This window comes from Podarcis tiliguerta (assembly GCF_965153285.1).
Source record: "Podarcis tiliguerta genome assembly, chromosome: Z".
Taxonomy (NCBI): Eukaryota; Metazoa; Chordata; class Lepidosauria; order Squamata; family Lacertidae; genus Podarcis; species Podarcis tiliguerta.
The window spans coordinates 1,755,427-1,775,704 of NC_139553.1; the positions used below are offsets into that span (position 1 = coordinate 1,755,427).

At 47.4% G+C, this 20,278-nt stretch overlaps 1 protein-coding gene across 24 annotated transcripts in view; it reads left to right on the top strand.

Annotated features, from left to right (window-relative positions):
• STRBP (spermatid perinuclear RNA binding protein) overlaps nt 1–20,066 on the top strand; it is a 128,918-nt gene extending 108,852 nt beyond the window's left edge. For 9 of the 24 annotated variants that reach the window (XM_083423041.1, XM_083423021.1, XM_083423032.1 and 6 more), the window contains 5 exons: nt 3,262–3,420; nt 6,651–6,785; nt 7,515–7,655; nt 11,455–11,505; nt 17,822–20,066. In XM_083423041.1, the coding sequence (XP_083279167.1) occupies nt 3,262–3,420; nt 6,651–6,785; nt 7,515–7,655; nt 11,455–11,505; nt 17,822–18,154 (819 nt within the window). In that variant the 3' untranslated portion in view covers nt 18,155–20,066. Of the gene's footprint in view, nt 1–3,261; nt 3,421–6,650; nt 6,786–7,514; nt 7,656–10,104; nt 10,229–11,454; nt 11,506–14,373; nt 14,891–17,821 lie in introns of those variants that run through there. The other 15 variants (XM_083423028.1, XM_083423030.1, XM_083423027.1 and 12 more) reach the window with 3 other exon arrangements.
• Nucleotides 20,067–20,278: the final 212 nt, after the last annotated feature.

Sequence of the window (20,278 nt, forward strand, 5' to 3'; positions counted from 1 at the left end):
GTGAGGCTGCTTGTGATCCGTTGAACAAACTGTGGTTAAAACATGTTCAAACGCAGTAGCCAGCTTTGTCTTCTCAGGTCACAGAGGCAAAGCATGAACGTAACAATAAGCAGTGCATTAGTTTCACATGCTTGAACCTTGGGCTTTTCCTGTCCCTCCTCTAGCACATTTGATTTCAGTTAACCACTGTTTAAGTACCATAATTAACCCTGAAAAGCACATGGTTAAGTTGTAAGGCTAATCTTGACTAGGGTTTATTAAAACAAGCAAGCCTTATGAACTCTAGTTTGAAGTTGATGTGTTCAGCAAACCATAAAAAGGTAAAGGTAAAGGTACCCCTGCCCGTACGGGCCAGTCTTGCCAGACTCTAGGGTTGTGCGCCCATCTCACTCAAAGAGGCCAAGGGCCAGCGCTGTCCGAAGACACTTCCGGGTCACGTGGCCAGCGTGACATCGCTGCTCTGGCAAGCCAGAGCCGCACACGGAAACGCCGTTTACCTTCCCGCTAGTAAGCGGTCCCTATTTATCTACTTGCACCCAGGGGTGCTTTCGAACTGCTAGGTTGGCAGGCGCTGGGACCGAACAACGGGAGCGCACCCCGCCACGGGGATTCAAACTGCCGACCTTTCGATCGGCAAGCCCTAGGCACTGAGGCTTTAACCCACAGCGCCACCCGCCTCCCCAGCAAACCATAGCTAAGACTAAACATAGAGGCAGGTTAGAACGACTCCATAGCCTACCAGCACTGATTTGCTTTTATTTATTTTCTTCTATTTACTTGCTACTTCTATTTTGGAACCCAAGGCATTGTACAGATGTGGTTGCCAAGTGGTAAACCATTTGAACTGTTACAAGACCCAGACCTGGCTTAGCTTAGTTTAGAGAAAAGGCAGGTAAGAGGTGATGTGATAGAAGTTTATAAAATTATGACTAGTATGGGGTAAGTGAATTGAGAAAACTTTTTTCCCCTCTCTCCTAACACTAGAATTTGTGGGCATCCAAAGAAGCTGATGTTGGAAGTTTCAGGGCAGGGGAAATAAAAGACCTTTCATGCAGTGCAGAGTTAAACTGTGGAACTCACTGTCACAAGAGGCAGTGATGGCCACTAATCCAGCTGGTTTTAAAAGTGGATTAGACAAATTCCTGGAGGGGAGGGCTTTCGATGACTTTGCTCTGCTCTCCACAATTGGGGGCAGCAATGCTTTTGAATACCAGTTTCTAGAAACGGCAGGAGGGGGGAGAGTGTGGCTCTTGTGCTTGAATCCTGCTTGCGTGTTTCGCAGAACAGGATGTTGGGCTAGATGGGCCACTGGCCTGATCCAGCAAGCACCTCTTAAATTCTTAAATGTTATACCACTAAAGAACATAGCAGCAAATATGCTTCAGGAGGGAGTCTTCTTGTGCTCAGGTTTTGCTTGTGGGTTACTGGTTGGTCCCTGTGAGAATGGGGGGGTGCTTAACAGATGGGCCACTGGCTTGCTCCAGCAGCGCCCTTCTCCTATTCTTAAGCTCAGCAAGGTGGCAGCCTTAAGACAAGGCCCTGGTGATAGCTGATAGGGGAAGGTCACCTCCAGCCAGGTTGAGAAGGAGGTCTTGGAGGAGGAGCGGGGAGGAGGAATCCTTTCCCCCCCAAGCTGGCATATTCTCAGTCATGAGAGGCCCTGCAGTGGTTCCACCTGTCTTCAAAAAATAAATCAAAAAGTGGTTCCTTTCATGTGTCCCGAATGAGGCCTTCGTTCTTCAGAGTTCATCTGGCAGCGGTTTGATTCCTCTTCTTCGTTTCAGAGCCCAGAGAAACTTTTCCTTTATGCATTGCTCACTTTGAACATGAAAGTCCCTCCAAAGTATTTGAGAGAAGCTCTTTCTGTTTCTTCCTAGGGCACCGTCCGTTCCCATCCAGTTGCTGAATATTCCTTCTTTCCCTCCCCAACCCCCCGCTGTGCATTTTAGAGCATCTATCTCTCTATCTCTCTAATTGGGATAGAGAATGAATGAATTCTCATCAAACTGTCAGCGTTGGTATTCTTAATGAAAGAGCCCCAGTTCTGAAAATAATGCGAAAAACACTAATCTCAGGGGGAAAGGTCATGCTATGACACGTTATATATTTTATTGATTGATTGCATTTTTCCCAAGGAGTGCAAGTTTATGTGCATGGCTCATCCCCCTCTCCAGTTAATTACCACAGCAACCCTGTGAGGGTAGGTTAGGCTGAGAGAGAGAGAGAGAGAGAGTAACTGGCCCAACGTCACACTCTGTGTGCTTCATAGAACCAAGGAATTGTAGAGTTGGAAGGGACCCTGAGGGTCATCTAGTCCAACCCCCTGCAATGCAGGAATCTCAACTAGATCATACAGGACAGACGGCCATCCATCATCTGCTTGAAAACTCTCCTGGAAGTCTGTTCCACTGAGTGGGGATTTGAACCCTGGTTTCCCAAGTCCAAGTGCAACACTCTAGCCACTACACCATACTGTCTCTCCTTGCTGCTTATTGCACACTATCCATGGAAAGGCAAAACAGATTTAAGTCCCATGTAAAGCAGTGACATTTAGACTCTGGGTCGTTTCAATCATCCAGTTTTCAATTTCCTATAGATGCGGGGTTGCAGCATGCTTGCCACAGATAATTTCATGAATGTAGCACACTGACCATGGAGAAGGATTCAGATCCGTGGTTCCCAAACTTCTTCAGGCCACCCCACCCCTAAACAGGTTCCATAAACCTGTCCCCAATGTCCCTCACCTGATCTTATAAAAAAGTACTATTCAGAATAGTGGTTTGCACAGCCCACTAAGGAAGACAATAACACAATAAAATGCAAAACAAAATAGGAAAAGTTCTGGGTATTTGCATAATTTATACAGGATTCAGGAGTCAATGTCTTCTAGGAGCAGATATTTAGATTTAGTTTGGATTCGTTTTTACAAAAACCCGGGAGTATTCACAGCCCTGCTTCATGATATCCACAGGGTCAGCAGAGCTGGGAAGCTGCTATTGGGCACAGGAAGTATTCTAGTTCAGCCTTTCCCAGCCTGATGCCCTCCAGGTGCTTTGGACTACAACTCCCATCAGGCCTAATGAGTTGGCACTAGGTTGGGGTGAGGCTGCTCATTCCTCCTTCTCAACAGGTCAAGCAATGGAATTCAATTCAGGTCCACCCTAAACGCATGGTCTGTTCTTAAAAGGGGAGAGAGGGGCAGGTTCAATATCCTACCTAGTCACCTAGTGATTTTTCTTTTCTTTCTTTATGTACATGCAGGTTTTGCAAGCAATGGGCTACCCCACTGGTTTCGACGTGGACATGGAATGTACGAGCTCTGATGAGAAGTCAGACACTGAAGGCAAAAACGAGACAGTCTCTTCAAACTCAAGCAATAATACTGGAAACTCTACAATTGACACCTCTGCTACCTTGGAGGTGGTTGTTCAGTCGTCATCCAGTGAGGAAGTGGGAGATAGTAAATAGGTGGAGGGGCCAAGCTAGTGAGAACAGGGTGCAAATGCTTCTTGCTTCTGTGTCTCAGGCTCCCTCAACAGGGCAACTTCCAGATATTGCTGGACAACTAAATCCCATCATCCCTAATCATCGGCCATGTTGGCTTGAGCTGATGGGAATTGGGATTCCATCCACCTAGTCTGGAGGGCTCTTGGTTTGTCACTTGGAAGATGGAGCAAGCTTGTTTTCTGCTGCTCCAGAGGGTAGGACCCGAACCAATGGATCCAAATGACAAGAAAGGAGATTCTGATTAAACATTAGGAAGAACTTTCTGAGGACAAGGGCCTTTCAACAGTGGAATGGACTTCCCAGGAAGGTGGTGGAGTCTCCTTCCTTGGGGGTTTTTAAACAGAGATTGGATGGTCATCTGTCATGGATGCTTTAGTTGAGACCCCTGCATTGCAGGGGGTTGGACTAGATGACCCTGTGGTCTCTTAGAATTCTGTGATTCTGGGATCTTCCTTCTGCCTCTGTGCATTAATCTTTCTGGCAGTAAAGAGATTTGCCCGATCTCTTTAGCTGCTGCATGTTCTATCCAGCTCCCTCCCTAGCTTGAACCTCCTTTAGAAACTTGCATCTGTGTCCACTCATTTTTCTGTATGATATCTAGAATTTCATCTCAAAATGGGAAAACGGAACATTAGAGAATCTAGTGCTCAACACTAGAGCTGCAGGCTGCAACCACAAGTGAAGGCCTTGTTCTCTTTCAGCCTCAGACACTGCCCCTCCTCCCTAAACTAATGTGGAGGGAATCCTATAGCCCAAGGCATCAGGCCACAAACAGGTCCATCTAACTCAATACTGTTTTCTCTGACTGGCAGCAGCAGTTGACCCAAGTTTTTCTGGGCCTTCGACCTGAGATACTTTTTTAGAATTGAAAATGCCAGGGAGCAGGCCTCCGTTAGAGTTTGGGGGTAACAGGAAAAAGTCTACAAATACTTCTAAGCCCTTAAACTCATTATACAACTACAAAGTTGTATTGCTTTTCTGCTCTTTTGTGGCAGTCTTCCACACAGACCACATCGTGCTGTGACACCGTGTCTCTTGGACACCTGAACAAGGTGACAGCAAGGATGTTTCACACGTCTGCACAGCAGTGATGGAGAACTTGTGGCCTCCTGGGTGGAGCTTGACTCAGTCCCAGCCAGCGTGGCTGTTTGTCAGCTATGGTGGGAGCGGGAAGTCCAGCTATATCGTGCAGCTTCCCCAGCCATTACAAACTCTTCCAAAAATCTGGAAATGTTTTTTTCCCAGCTGTCACAGGTCCTCACTCCTAAATCATGAGTCCCTGCTCTTCTTTTAAAAGGAAACCTGTTTGAACATTCTGTAGCTGTTCTGTGGCTCATTTGACCTGCCTCTCTCTGACTTTTGAGATGGGTACAGATCTACTGTTAGCAAACACGGGTTTCTGTGTGGGGCATGAGCATGAAGCAGGTAAGGTGATCTGTAGCGTCTGAGCAGGTGCTGGATGGTAACAGGAAGCGCTGGCTGCTCTGGCTGTGCTGGAGCTGGCCTTCTGAGCCCAGGGATTCCCATTTCAGGCAGAGCGGAAGGTTGAGGGGGTCTTTCAAGAGAGAGGGCAAGTGGCTTGCTACAGCAGATGGCCACCTGGGATGAGCAGTGGCCCTCATTTTTGGGGAGGAGGAGGAAGGTATCAGAGCGATTTGCAACAATTGTCCCTAAAACCATACATTTGAAAAGTTAAAATGAGACATCAGCTATTACTCATTATTTCATAAAATTTATGCACTGCTTTAAAAAATACCTCAAATCAGCTTACAGAAAAGATGAAACAAGGAAATCAAGGGAAAAATTACAGTATTTTAAAACATACATAAAGTCAAAATACCTTAACATTAAAATTCACATTAACATTCTTAAGTATGTGGAAAGGCTTGTCTTAGCAAGAATGTTTTCAGCAGGCACCAAGAGAGGACAGTGCAAGAACAATGTATTCTTAATTGCCCGCATAAGTCAGACGGCATAGCAAAGTTTTCATAGCAAAGTGTATTTAAAAGTTGAGACAGAAGGTGCCTGTGGAATCTCTAGTGGCAGAGCGTTCCACAACACTGGATAGGATTAGAGGCTCAGCTTCTTGTTACTCTCAGAAGGACTCTCGCCAACATAAGGAACAACTACAGTGGTGCCTCGCAAGACGAAATTAATTCATTCTGCGGTTTAAAGAAAAAGGCGCAAGACGTTTTCGTCTTGCGAAGCAAGCCCATAGGGAAATTCGTCTTGCAAAGCAACTCAAAAAACAAAAAACTCTTTCATCTTGCGAGTTTTTCATCTTGCGAGGCATTCGTCTTGCGAGGTACCATTGTAATGACATGCCTGCAGATGATCTGAGTGATCAAGCTGGGATATAAGGGTGCTAGGTACCCTGGACCCAATTTGCCCAGGGCTTTGTAAATTAATACAAGGGCCTTGACCCTGACCCAGTAGCAGATGGGCAGCCCAGATGCCTCAGCAAGGGTGTCACGCATTGTCGGCCAGGTGACCCCACCAGCAATCTGGCCACCACACTCTGCAGTCACTGGAGCTTCAGAACCAGACTCGAGGGCAGCCCCACGCAGAGCGCATTGCAGCAGTGCAGCCTTGACGTTACCATATGCCTGGAATACAGTGGTCAGGCCACCCCTCATAGGGCTTTCTTTTCCAGCTGCCACACAATTTCATAAGCAAGAGGGCCGCCGTATGAATTTTGGCTTACAAATACATGTTTATGGCAACATGAGAAACTTGAAACAAGGGTGTGCTAGCTCAGTGATTAACGTGGTCCACAAGCACTGCTAGCCCAGCTGTCTCCGTTGCTGCATTTCGTGTGTGTGTGTCTTTGCCAGTTGGCTAACCATTTCTTACTCAGAGATCAGAACCTCCTGGAAGATCTCTGGGTTACCAGCAATAGATCACCAAGGATTTCTGACTCCTTCCCCCACTCCCCCCCAAGTTCTTCACCTGAGGAATACTCAGACACCTGTTCCTTAATCCTGAGTGTGTGTTCACTCCTCCTCCTGCCCCTGAGGTCTGCGGGGTGGGATGGGGAACAAGCTTTTGAAGTCTGCCTGTCCCTGCCTTAGAAGTATGTGTGTCTGTATCTTGGGCCAGTTCAGTTTGATATGCTTGACTTTGACGTATTTTACTTCGCTCAGGTGAGAACTCAGGGTCCCATCCTCACAGCTAGTGGCAAGAATCCGGTGATGGAGCTCAATGAGAAGCGGCGAGGTCTCAAGTATGAGCTCATTTCCGAGACAGGCGGCAGCCATGACAAGCGCTTCGTGATGGAGGTGAGGAGGGGGGAAGCATGTGGTGGCCTCCTGGCCTCAGTTTTGTTTTACTGCACCTTTTGATGGGGTACAAGGTCCTGGGCCAGAGAGAGAGAGAGAGTCAGTCAGCAGAATTGATTTATTTACTTCATAGGAATTATATACTTCTTGGTTGTAAAGCACTTTGAGGAGGGGATTGTTTTGTTTTTAACAATGAAATTATGAGTAAAACCGGTTTAAAACCGTGATTTCACATGTTTAAAAAAGTCAACAGCAAGCTAAAACAGAGATCAAAGGACATTCTACATGACTGTACAGACTTGCCTAGACAAAAATGTTTTTAGCAGGTGCAAAAAAGAGAACAGTGAACGCGCCTGTCTTGTGTCAATTGGCAGGGAGTTCCAAAGGGTGGGAGCTGAACACCTAAAATGTGTTAAATCTGCACCTTGAAATGTGTGGGTACAGCAGATATCATGTGCATCATCATATATAGGCCCCCAGAAGTATTGCTGCGTTGAGCGTAGACTTGCTAACTAGTCCTGTGTGAGGCAAATCTTGTGGCCTTTCAGATGTGATGGAATTGCAGCTCCCATCAGCAGCTCCCATATAGTGGGAGTTGGAGTACGGCAACTTCTGGAGGCACCAGATTCTCCCCACCTTTGCTGTGATGTGTGAGAGAGTAGTGGACTTGAGACCTCCCCAGTGGAGGGCGCAGAGCGGCAGGTGTAAAACCAGGCATCTTGTTTCCAGGTAGAAGTAGATGGGCAGAAGTTCCGAGGGGCTGGCCCCAACAAGAAGGTGGCCAAGGCAAGCGCAGCTTTGGCAGCTCTCGAGAAGCTCTTCTCCGGCCCCAACGCAGCTGCCAACAAAAAGAAGAAGATTCTGCCCCAGGTGAGGGTTGTCCGGGTGAGCCGCTTCCTTTTGGCAGCAGAAACGAGGTTGCTGACACCCGATAGCTGATTTTGGAACTTTCTAGCAGGGACGGGGGATCTTTAGCTCTCCTCTTGGAGGGAGTGTATCTCCCTCCATCCTTGCCCGTTGGCCATGCTGGCTGATAGGAGTTGGACCAAGCACCAGCTGATGGGCTGCAGGTCAGCCACCTGTTTCAAAGCCTTAATTAAAGCAGCCTTTGTCAGCGTGGTGCTCTCTGGTTGTTTGAGACTGCAAGTCCCATCAGCCCCAGCCAGCACAAATCGGCACTGACGGGAACTTGCAGTCCAAATCTTCTGGAGGATGGCAGCTTGACTTAAATGGTTTGGGTCCACTGGGTGAGGATGCTCTGGAGCTGCCCAGGTAGCTGCTTCTCCTGGCGGGATGGTCAGGTCCAGGAACCAGTTTGTGGCAGCAGAGGTTCTCAGTCTATGCTGAGAGAGCAGACCAGGGCCTTCTGTTTCAGTGAAAGCAGAGACAATGCTGTCTCCTCCTCCAGTTCTGTTAGCTTGTTTTAGGGCAATCAATGGCTCCTAGGCTCTGCTCTGTCTCCACAGTAGGAGGCAGCAGCGCTTCTGAATAGCAGTTGCTGGAAACCACAGGAGACGAGGGGACTCTTGCGCTTGGGTCTTGCTTGCTGGTCTTCCACAGGCATTTGGCTGGCCTCTGTGAGAACAGGGTGCTGGACCAGATGCTGGACTGATCCAGCAGGCTTCTATCTGGGGAACTGCAAGGCACCAGGGACCTGGCTCTTGCAGGTTCCTTTGAGGCTGCTCCCTTCACCGTGAGACCAGTCAAGAAAGCTCTGCTGGGACACGCGCACACACACACACACACACACACACACACACACCATAAAGTCAACCAAGCAAGATAATTTATTAGAGTCGGAGACCAGCTTATAAAACACACTTGGGGGTACAATCCCAGAAGGAAAACAAACATTTAAAACAATGTACAACAATAAATTTAAAATTTATAAATGCGATAAAGACACTTAAAACTTTAAGATAAGCTACCACAAAGAGATGACCCAGAGTCACCCATGGAACCAAATTTGGGGATTTTCTTAACGAACTAGTTTGGGTCGGGGGATGGTCTGTGCCTACAGATCTGTACACAGAATCTGGTGACCATCCAGTTTGTCTTACGATCTTTGCCTAACAGGAAAAGGTCAAATTTTTGCTTTTGCGGGAGGTCGGTGAGCCTCACCAGCAGGGGAACAATGGTCTCACTACGTGCCTCTTCATAAAAGGGACATCTAAAAAACAAGTGCTCTGGGCTTCCTATCTCCCCCAATGAACAGGACACCATGAGGTCTTGGAGGGCGTCTGTCCTGCTTTCCAGCTTCAGCTTGGCACTTGCCATGAGCTGAACTGGCGATTTGAGCCTTGGGTAGGCTGGCAGAGTGCCTGAATCATGGAGAGGGTGTGCAGATGAGTTGCCCCTGGCTGGGCCAGCTCCCCTGTGTGTATGTGGTTTCTAAAACCAGGCCCAGGAACAGAGCATATTTACTTTCCACTGTGGAGGAAGAGCAGAGCAGATGGAGCCAGAAGGTAATTAAGGAATAAGATGGTTATAACGTGAAAAGTGAAAAGGGTATTGGATTCAGGCTCTTCATGCAAACATACTGGAGAGGAAGATACCATCTGAAGGAGCCAAGAACTCTTTGGATGCTTTGCAGCTCCAGAGCACAACACATTTTGTCCCCAGTGCTACAAAATGAGGGGAGGATCTTTATTTTGACCCTAAGCATTGAGGGTCAGAAAAGGGCAGCCCATGTGATCAAGGGGGCAGGTGCAGCGTTTTGGACTTTTGAGTTTAGAGAAAAGGCAAATGAGAGGTGGCCCGATAATATTATTTAAAAATTATAAAAATAATTGATGGCGTGGAGAAAGTCGGTAGAGAAGTTTTTCTCCCTCATAACATGTGAACTTGGGGACATCCAGTGAAGCTGAATGTTGAAAGATTCAGGACAGAGAAAAGAAAGTACTTCTTCATGCATAGTTAAACAGTGGAACTCCCTGCCACAGGAGGCGGGGATGACCACCAAATAATGAGGGCTCTCATTAACCCACGGGCCATGATGGCTCTGCTCTGCTTCCGAATACCAGTTTCTGGAAGCCACAAGAGAGGAGACGTGCTCTTGTGCTCAGGTTCTGCTTGCATGATCCCCTTTGGGGCATCTGAGAACGGGATGCTGGACTAATGACCCCCTTCCCTCATCCAGCAGACTTTTGTTATGCTCTTGTGTTCAAGGAGCGTGGTGCTCTCTTGAATGAGGAGGCAGCACCAGATTTTGAGCACCACTGAGAACAGTCTCTGGGTGTCCTGAATAGCCCAGGTGCCCAGCTACCTGGGATCCATCTTTCCTTGGTTGTGCCTCATCTGCATTTTTCTCTCCATGCAGACAAAAGGGATCGTAAACACAGCCATGTCTGCAGCGGTCCAAGTGGCTCGAGGAAGAGGGAGAGGGGCCCTCACACGGGGCGCATTTGTTGGGGCAACAGCTGCCACTGGCTACCTAGCACCAGGTATGACCAAGCCAGGCCTGCCCCCCAGTTGTGGCAACGGAGAGCCAAGCCCAGCTGCAGGGGTCCACCCCACATCTCGGGAGCACTGGGTCAAGCTTTGCATGGGGCAGGAATGGGGACCGAATCGCCCCCCACCCTCCAGGAGTTGCTGCACTCCAGATCCCAGCAGCCAGAATGTCCCAACAGGTCAAGGGTGGTGGGAGGTGGAGGCCAGCAAGGTTGTAGAATGTCGCAGGTACCCCAGCCCTGGCTGAGAGGATGAGAGGATTCTGAGCAGCCCCAGTGTGGTATTGTTGTTCAGGTGTCTTGACTAGGACTTGGGAGAGAACAGGGTCCAATTCCTCAGAAGCTCACTGAGTGTGACATGGAGCCAGTCAGTGCCTTCTCTCAGCGTGACCTCCCTCCCCCAAGGCCACCTTGAGCTCCCTGGAGAAAAAGGTGGGATGTAAATTCAATAGATATGTAATAAATAAATAGAAAGGCTTCCATCCCATTTTGGTTCTTAAGCTCACCAGCACCCAGCAGGTAACACTGGCCTGTGCTTTAAGCATGTTTCTCTGCCCTTAATGAATGTGCCACCTACTCCCATATCTCTCCCGTGGCACTTTGTGGTGGCTAGGCAGAGCTGCAGCCAGCAGTCTACTTTGGAATAACAAAATAGGCATCTGTTTTGGATTAAATTGATGCTTCCATCTTCATTGAATGCAAACCTTTGGAGACTTCCTACATTTTTGAAGATCTCTCCACCCTCCGCCAAAAAACCAAGCAAACCTGGGGATTATGAGCAGTGCTTTGTCCCCAAGGGGCAATCAAAGGGAAAACAGTACAGCATCTCTTTTTTTGTTAAAAAGGGGTGGCACTTACTGTAACAACTTCATGGTGAGGACCAGCACCTATTTTTCTAGAGAAAAAGCACTGATTATGAGTCTGCACATTTGCATTTTTGTCAAGGCGTTTGTTTAAAAACAGAAGGGTTTCCCACCCAGATTCTCTGCCATAAGTTTTTGGAATTGTTTTAGCTGCCTTGGGGCTCAGTTTAAGGTCGTGTGTCAATAGTCTAAACTGCCCCACTCAACTTCTGGGCAGGGGATGCTTTTCCTTTAGATACTCGAGTTTCCTTGAGTGTGTAAATGCCTGAAGGCTTCTTCTGAGGTCCCCTTCAAGTATCTTCTCAACACTCTGCCATGACAAATTAGTTTTGCCCCCTCTGTGTGTTTCTGTTGCAGGCTATGGGGCACCCTATGGATACAGCACAGCTACTGCCGCACCAGCTTACGGTATGTACAGCCTCTTCCTTACGTGACCCCACAGGCCATGTTGTATGTATGTACAGTATTTATTATCTCACGGGGCGTGAGCCAAAGGCTTCTGGGAGCGGCCTGGGAGGAATCATTGACTCCCCAGCGACGTTGATAAACCGCAGCACCTCATTTTGTCTCTCTGGAAGGCTGTTGGCCCCTGCCGTGGCTCTTGTTCTGGTTGGAGTAGCTTCCTCCTTCCTCCTCCTGCTTCTGCCTGACTGTGGAAGGGTTGCTTGTTCTAACTGCCTGTTCCCCTTTCATACCAGAACTTGAACCTCTCTTTCCCCTGCCTGAGTAGCTCTCCTACCTTCTTACAGCCATCTCGTACTCCATTCAAAGGAACCCGAAGGGCCAATGCTCGATTGACTTGAATCGCCCAACTCTCCCCCAAAACAGCTGGCTTATTGGTAGCTTTCTTGGGTCCTCTTTGCAATCTGCAGCAAACCAGCTCTTTGTCACTGCTCTGTTTTTGGGGACACACAGACACAGTGTTGAAGCCACACAGTCCTGGGTCCCTTTCATGTTAACAGAGCCATAGTTGTTGTGGTGGTTAAGTTCACACACCTGAGGCTGCGCACCCCTTCTCCTCCTCAACTGGGCTTGGCGAGAGGCAGTGGTCCACAGTGGCTGATCTCATAATGAGCAACAATAGCTGCAGTGGCTGTTACATGAACAGCGAAATGTGTGAACTCTCCCTCCTACAGGATTGTGTGAGCAAGTCCAGTTGGCTCTGCTTACTCCTCTGCCCACAAACAAACAAAAAACTAGGCAGTGCCACTTGGTGTGCTGAGCAAAAGAACCTCAACACTCCTTTCAGAGGAAAGTGTGTAGTTCCCCCCAGCCTCAATGCTGCCCCCCATCCAACAACAACAACCTTGTCTTGTTTAATTGGGGGGAAAACCCCTGGCTCTTTGGATTACTTTGAATGTAGTTTTATGCAGCAATGAGAGCAAAGCCCATTGGAGTCAGCGATACGGTCCGGATCCTGTGGCATCCCAACTGCCCCCCTTCCCTGAATCCTTTGCTGTGACACATTCCTCCATTGAAGGAGTCAGAAGCCTTTGTTGTTTTGAGGATACATCCATCCCAGAGAACGTGGCTGTTTGCCTGCACCATTTCCTGCAACTCAGGTTTCTGCAGGTCTGAACGCTTCATTCTTAAGGCTGCTTTTGGCAAAGTGGAGGGGGGCAGCCAGTTAGGGGTTTTGGAAACTCAAGTCACAGCCAGCTCTTCCAACCATCCCTTGTACATTTAAAAGCAGCCAGAATAAGAGGAGTTTGAGGGAATGTGCGATCAAAACCAAAACGGGTGGAAATGGAAGCCATTCTTCAGTCCAGCATTAGGGGAGAATCCTAACCATCTAATCTAGCTATCTGTCAGGGATTCTTTAGCTGTGATTCCTGCTTTGGGCTAGAAGACCGTTGGGGGGGGGGTCCCCTCCCAGCTCAGCAGTTCTGTAGTTCTATATTCCTAGCGGCAAGAGCTGTTCCAGAGCACAAAAGGGACAGCCACAGAGAAAGCCTTTCCCCACATCCACAGCTCAGAGGTTGGGTGAGAGGCAAAGGAGAGCTTCTGCAGCTGATTTTAATGTCTTGATCTTTTAGGGCTTTTTAGTCCCTTCCCTTAAGGCACTGGGCTCTCACCTCAGAGTGGAGACATGGGAGCTGCCTTAGTGGAGTTTTGGAGAAAAGGCTGAGAGCGCCACAGTGCTGGTGCCTCTCTCTCTCATAGCTCTGGAAAGTTGGGCAGGAATTCAGGAGGGGGGCGGCTGAGGTAATTGGCCACCTAAAATTGTGTCGTTCTCTGCCCCTTTCCCTCTCCCTCCCACCTTACACGGCCCATCGCTGACTCCCAGCATCTTGCCTGGAGAAATGCTGCCCTCATTCTCTGCATAAAGGATCCTCACCACTCTTTTTTGGAAATGTCTGACTGCTTGGTTGTGGTGCTGAGTCTGGGGACAGAAGCGCTGCTCCTGGCTGTAAGGTTCCCACCCACCCACCCACCTTCCCCCATTTTTTCTTCTCTTTCTCTTTCTCTCTCTCTCTCTCTCTCTCTGCCTCTGTGAAGCTGTTTGCATGTTGGGAAAGTTTCCCTGATCATCTCGATCTTCTTGGAATAACTGCTGTTGCTGCTTTCTGATTTCTGAAAAGAAACATGTAGGTGAAAAGACCCAGGGCCCTTCAAACAGGAAACACTTGTTGTTTTACTCTCTTTTTTCCCTCCCCCAACAAAACAAAACAAGCATCTGCAACAGACTCTTAGTGAGGCCACAAGAATGTTAAATTAGGCAGAGAGAGACCTGGTTGTATTTTTCCAGCCCCTTCCCCCCGCCTAAGAGGACAAACTCCCACAAATTATTTCTCTGAGCTGCACTTCTCCTGTCTGCTTTGAGGCCTTCTGCAGAGGGAGGGGTGCGAGTGCCCCCGTGGGACAGCTTTCGGGTGCGCTTCCCTTCCACACACGTAGCAGGGTGTTGATGCTGTATTTGCCACCATAGCAGGCTTGTGAAACAAACTCCAGCCTGCCCTGGCGTATGTGCCAAAGTTCTAGCTGAATCTCTCCTTTAAAAACAACAACAACAACAACAACAAAACTAATTGCAGGCCCCTAATGAACCACTTCCTGTTCCTTGTCTGCTCTGGTCTGCTTTGGGAGGGAGTTGGCTTCAGGGGAGGGTGACCTTGTCCCCCTGAGCATACTGGCTGCTTTGACCTTGGGTAGCCAGCCACCAGGAGGCCAAATTAGGAAGCTTCCTCTTGTCTCAGTTAAACAAGCAAACAGACAACTTGCCTTTTTCCAATGGTTAGACTTACCTGGAGTCCTCTTGGTTTCTTCTCTTTTTAGGTTTGCCCAAGAGAATGCTTCTGTTGCCAGTTATGAAACTTCCCACCTACCCAATGCCCCATTATTCCTTCTTTTAGCAAATGGCAGAAACCAGTCCCCTCTGGCTGGCTGACCACTGCAGTACAGTACAGAATGCTAGAAGTAAAAGTGATACAGGCAGATTGACAGGACGTCCTGCCTGCTTTTAATCCTGGTTTTCTTTGAACGCATACTTGAGCAAAAACCATTTGTAAAGAAGCATCGTTTCCTACTTTTTTATTTTAAGAAAATGCAAATTTAGTTCTCTAAAAACTTGAAGCAAGCAAACAATGGTCTGTGAAAATGGTTACCTCATTTTTTTTCCAAAATAACTTATACTAGCCTTCTGTTATAGGGAATAAACTTAGATGCTTAAAATCATTGTTTTTAAGTGAAGTACCCAAATTATGTAAAACTTTAAAAAAAAAAAACTTGTGAAGGATGTATAGAGTATAAGACGCTGATCACAAAAGAATAATAAAACCAGTTCTTGTTGTAATGGAGAGTTTTCGCCTGTTTTCTAACACAGGGCCATGGCCTCCGTGTGCCTGTCACCTTTAGGCCTTTGGATATGTGGTGTAGCTGCTTCTCTAAAAAACATACTCTCTGCACTAAAAATAAAATAGAACAAGAAGACCCACCCCCTGAAAAACCTGTTTAGCTTTGTAAATACAGTGGTGCCTCGCAAGACGAAAAGAATCCATTCCGCGAGTCTCTTCGTCTTGCGGTTTTTTTCGTCTTGCGAAGCAAGCCCATTAGCGGATTAGCGCTATTAGCAGTTTAAGGGCTATTAACGGCTATTAAAGGCTTAAGGGATTAGCGGATTAGCTGCTAAAAAGCTATTAGCAGTTTAGCGCTTTAGAAAAAGGGGTTGGGGAGCGAAAAAAAAACCCTCAAGAATCGCAAGACACTTTCGTCTTGCGAAGCAAGCCCATAGGGAAATTCGTCCTGCGAAGCACCTCTGAAAACGGAAAACCCTTTCGTCTAGCGGGTTTTCCGTCTTGCAAGGCATTCGTCTTGCGGGGCACCACTGTACCAAGTCATGTAATCCAGTAGAATATGGGCTCAATTACTGCTTCAAAGAGAAAGCGCTGAATGAATTCCATGTGAAGGTTTTATGAGGTCCTTCCTAGGATATGCCACCCCAGGTCTTGGAAGGATTTCCTATCTCTTTAGCACTTGCAGCGATAATGCGGGCTATGCCTACGTGCGGCAGATTGCTCATACTCTGGTGCAATCTGCTGTTAATTTAGGGGGGTTACCTGGACACTTCAGATCCAGGATATGCTCTCTTCCTGTGTTAGGATTCATCTTGCTACTTGGGGAACCAGAGATGGTGGCTATAGAGAAGTTTCGAATGTCCTCTTCCTCTGCCCCTCAAATTTCAAATGAGTCAGGCATATCAAATAATCCAAACTGAGAAAGTTCTCAGACCATAAATGAGAGCGTTGGAATGTAATAAAAGTCCAATAGTTAGATCTACTGGGAGTTAAATGCTCCAATAGTTAGATCCTTTAATTCCAAAGTGTGCTCCCCCAGTCACTCCCCACCTTTTAAAAAAAGAAACCAACCTCAAATAAATGAGCCCAACTCACGGATGTTCTTGTGGCCTCCTTCGCTCAGTCTGGGATCTTGTAGCTCATTGGTGCGAATTTTTTTGCCCCCTTTTTCAGAGCTAAAACTAAGGCCTGTCCTTTCCCCACCCCTCCCACAACCTTGTACAACCTTGTACAACTCTAAGAATCTAAAGCAGCAACACGGTCCCCATGAAAACTTGCTACCTTAATTGTCCTGGTCTCGTCCAGTGCTGCTGTGGAAAGTTAGCCGTTTCAGCCATAGGCCAGTATCTGCCCTTTTCTTTTAACATTCGAGCATTGAAAGCAAAAGCGGCGATTTGCTGGGTCATGTGCCATGGGTTTGCCTGTGCGCATACCTGCTTCGCTTTGAGATCTAGGAGACCGTTCTCGAGAAAGACTATGTGTGGTTTTGTGGGGGCTCTTCACTCTTTTGCACTGGGGGGACTTAGCTAAGGGAAATGCTATTAAGGCATCACCCCCACAAAAAACGTAAGTGTTCCTCTTGCACTCTTCTTTTCAAACGTCACCCATTTGTGGCTCACCTTTTTTATGATGGTTTTGTGCTGCCCAGAGGAGGCCTTTATATACTCTGCTCTCCTCCAGGTGTACTTGGACAGGGGCAAGGTGGGTCTTGGTCCATGTGTGGTGGGGTGTGTGTGGAAAGGAGGTTGAGTTGTGGGGTCTCTAAACCTCCATGGAGGAAGAGCTCTATCCTTAAGATGCCTTCTTCAGGGGCAGAGTATATAAACAAGCAGCTTTCTTCGGGGTTAACCACAGTTGTGGTTTTGGGAAAAGGTGGCGGTGGAAAGTGAGCACCTAAGTATTTGTGCTTCTTTGGAATGTGATTTCTCCGTCCTCCACAGCTGTTTCCACTTTGTCCTCTGGCTTTTTGGTTCAGTGGCGGTGGTGCTTTAAAGGCTGGCTTGGATGGGCAGCATCAAGTCTGCTGTTCGTCTTCCCTTGCATCTGTGTACAGGGATTGCTATTTTTAATGCGGGGGGGGGGGTGGAGGTTGGGAATGGGACTGAGGCTTGGGGCACCTTCAGATCGAGAACAGTATTGATAAAACCATTGACTGTCTTGCTGGCCTATGGATGAAAGGAAGACCATCACTGAGCTTGGAAAAGCATGGCAGATAAGACTTACCAAACAAAGAGATTTGTTTCTGTGAAAATTGGCAGCTTGATAAATTTCGAGGGTTGGGGGTGTTTTCTGGTGTGTGTTTTTGTTTTGGTTAATGCCATGAAATTCTTCCAACCCCCACACTAAAAACCTTTCAAGCACAAATCTTGCTGACTTTATTGAGGATTGGCTTTCCAGAGAGGTCTTCTCCCTGGTCGGCTGTGACGGCTCTCTGTGGGTGCTATGCTCTTTTCCAACTTGATGGCAAAATCATTTCCAATAATTGATATGAAGTCATTTCCCCTGCCCTCTCCTCTCCATTTATTTTTTGTCATGTCGGGAGTTACTAACCACGTCTGTAAACCTGCCCTTTCGCTGCGTATTTTACATTTCTCTGCTTTACTTGAAAATCCTAATAAGCTATCGGTTCCTTATTTTTTATATGCCGACAAATATATGAGGGGGGGGGCAGGTAACTGTTAACTTTTTTTTTTTTTTTTTTTGAGGTTGCTAATATAGGATGGTTCCATTTTTTTTTATTTACCTAAAAAAAATAATCACCCGCCTACCCCAAAAAAGGTATCCAAAAAATGTGCCCATTTTGCAATGAAAATCCCACTTACAGCTTGAAAGAGCAGAGAAATTTAAGCGGCGCTCGCTACTTTTCCCTTTTCTTTAATTAACCTGCGGTTTCTCTTCCTCTTGCTTCTCTGCTCCTCTCTCTGCTGTAGGTGGCTTTTTCATTGACGGCCCTTATTGCCAAGCTCTCGACATGGCTCCTTTTATCATTCACTTGGGCCCTCAAGATTTCTTCTCTGACTTCTAGAGCAAACAGGTTATGCGGTTCGGAAAAAGGTGCTTTTTTTTCCCCCTCCAACAAACGGTTTTTAAAAGCAAGACTTGGAAGGAGGAGGGGAGCTGGGGGCAGCCTTCAGCAATCAGATTTGGGACTCTCTAGTTTTCTCTTTCAGGGAAAAGAAAAGAAAAAAAGCTCGTTTGTATTTTTTTTAATTCTCGACTTTCCTGAACTCCCAAAAAGCAATACAACCCACCCCGGCTCTTAGAACCACAGCAATAGATGTACAAAAAGAATGTCATTTGGCTACTTCTGCATTTCACCAAGAAAGGAACCAGCCGGTCGAAAAGAGGGTTGGGGTTTTCTTTTTGCATTCTGAGCACTGGCCTAGCTGCTCCGGTCAAATTGTTGGCACTCCAGTTTGGGCTTTTGAGTCTGAGCAATGGGAGGGGACACTTTCTCTCTCTCTCTCTCCACTCCCCCCCCCCCCACCTGCCTGCCCCCTGGATTGCAGCAATGGGGTGGGAAGTTTCCTGGTTTCTAGATGGTTTTTTTTGGGGGGTGGGGGGGGAGTTAAGAAAGCTTCACTCCTAATGCACAACTTTGTGAAACTTATAGGCTCTTACACCTGCAAATAAATGTGCCCCCACTGCTGCTGCTGCTGCCCCCATCTCCATTAGCATTTGCCCTATAAACCTCATGGCCTGAAGGATGCCATTGGAGGGCGCTGGGTCCATGGGGAACAAACAAATTCCTTAGAGAGGAATCCAGCCCAATTGCTAGCAAGAGAGTCTGTGTGGCTTTGGTTAAGAGCCAGCCCCTTCCTATAAAATGGGAGCAATAAGCCTACCTTGCAAACCCCCCCCCTGCAAGGACAGGTGTATCACTTATATTATCAATGCAGCCAATCCTCAAGTCCTGTTGGAATTTGGGGGGGGGGGGTCGGGGGCAAGAGCAGCCCTCTTATTCCAGCAGAGCTTGTGAGGGATGAGCCCTGCAGGCTGTGTCCTGGGGGGTTTATCTCCATAGCAAGTGAATCCTTGCTGTTCCTGCTTCTCAGGAGGTTTAACAGAAACTTCCAGCCATTCTGGACTTCTGTTTATAAAGTTAGGCTTGAACTGTGGCCGGAAGAAAAACAGCACTTCTGTTTATTGGCCTAGAGAATGTTTCTGTTACTTCCTTTTCAACCATGCTGCTGTTTCACTGCACCTTACTGTTAATAAGCTTTCCTCTGTATTTTTTTCACTTGTGAAATGGAATGTAAATATCCAGGGAGGATTTTCTTTTCTTTTTTTACATATTTATTTCTTTGGTTAAATACCGATTTAAGTTGTGTTATAGTGTCCTGCTCAAGGAATTGACCGTAAGGAAAATATTATTTGTGTTTTGTCTAAAGACACCATTAGCACTGAGGCAGGCAGCATTCAGAGGACTGCTTAATGGAAGAGTGTCTGCTTTGCATGCAGAACGGCCTGGGAACCCTGAAGAGCCACTGCCAATCAGTGTAGGAGCTGGGTGGACCCCAATAGGGTGACCTGGTTCCTAATACACTTCTGAGCAGGTGGTTCAATTACTGTTGTCCTCACTGAAAAATCCTGATCAGCCCTCAATTTAGAGCTCTCTCTCACTCTCTTCTGTGTTCCATCTGAATGACCTAAAAGCAGCGCAGCTGGACCAGAGAGTAGCCTGGTTTGTGTCTGGGTGGGGAACCAGTGGTTGGGGGCTGAAAGCTGGAGTCCCCAGTTTCCACAGCACTCTCTTAGTCCAGAGCCCTCCTTGACAGTGGCCTGTGGTGGTGGCAGCCCTGGTCCCCGGCACCCAGTAATTTAGCAGCAGGTGACCTCTAGAAGGTTCTGTTTTGGGCATCTGCAGTTATAATGATGAAAAAGCCTTACCTTCACTCTGTGAGTCTGCCTAATTCCCCCCTTTTAAAGCAGGCTGTGCTGAAGCTGCCAAACTTTTTCTGGCACTGAATCCCCACCCATTTTAGATGCTGCAGTTCTTGAGGTGGGGGGCTGGTGCTTCCACAGGCCAAAATCCACACCCCCTTTTTTCTGGGCTTGTGCTGAAACCACCACCCTCATTGCTGGCTTCTGAAGAACAGAAGAGGATGTCCCATAATAACTGTCATGAATAAGAAATGAATGTTTTCTTATCAATAATTAAATCTGATCACTTAACTGATGCTCTGATGTTTTTATTATTACTATTTAAAAAGAAACATTAGTCAGCAGAGAACATGTTTATAAATAGAGCAGATTAATTCCTGTGTGAGGGTGAAAGGGTGGCGTGGAGAAGGAGTGTTTAACTCATAGGTTAATAAGGTTGATACTGGATGGGAACCTTTAATAAACTGTCCAAATGTCGCAGGAGGGCTCTGAAGCTGCTCTTG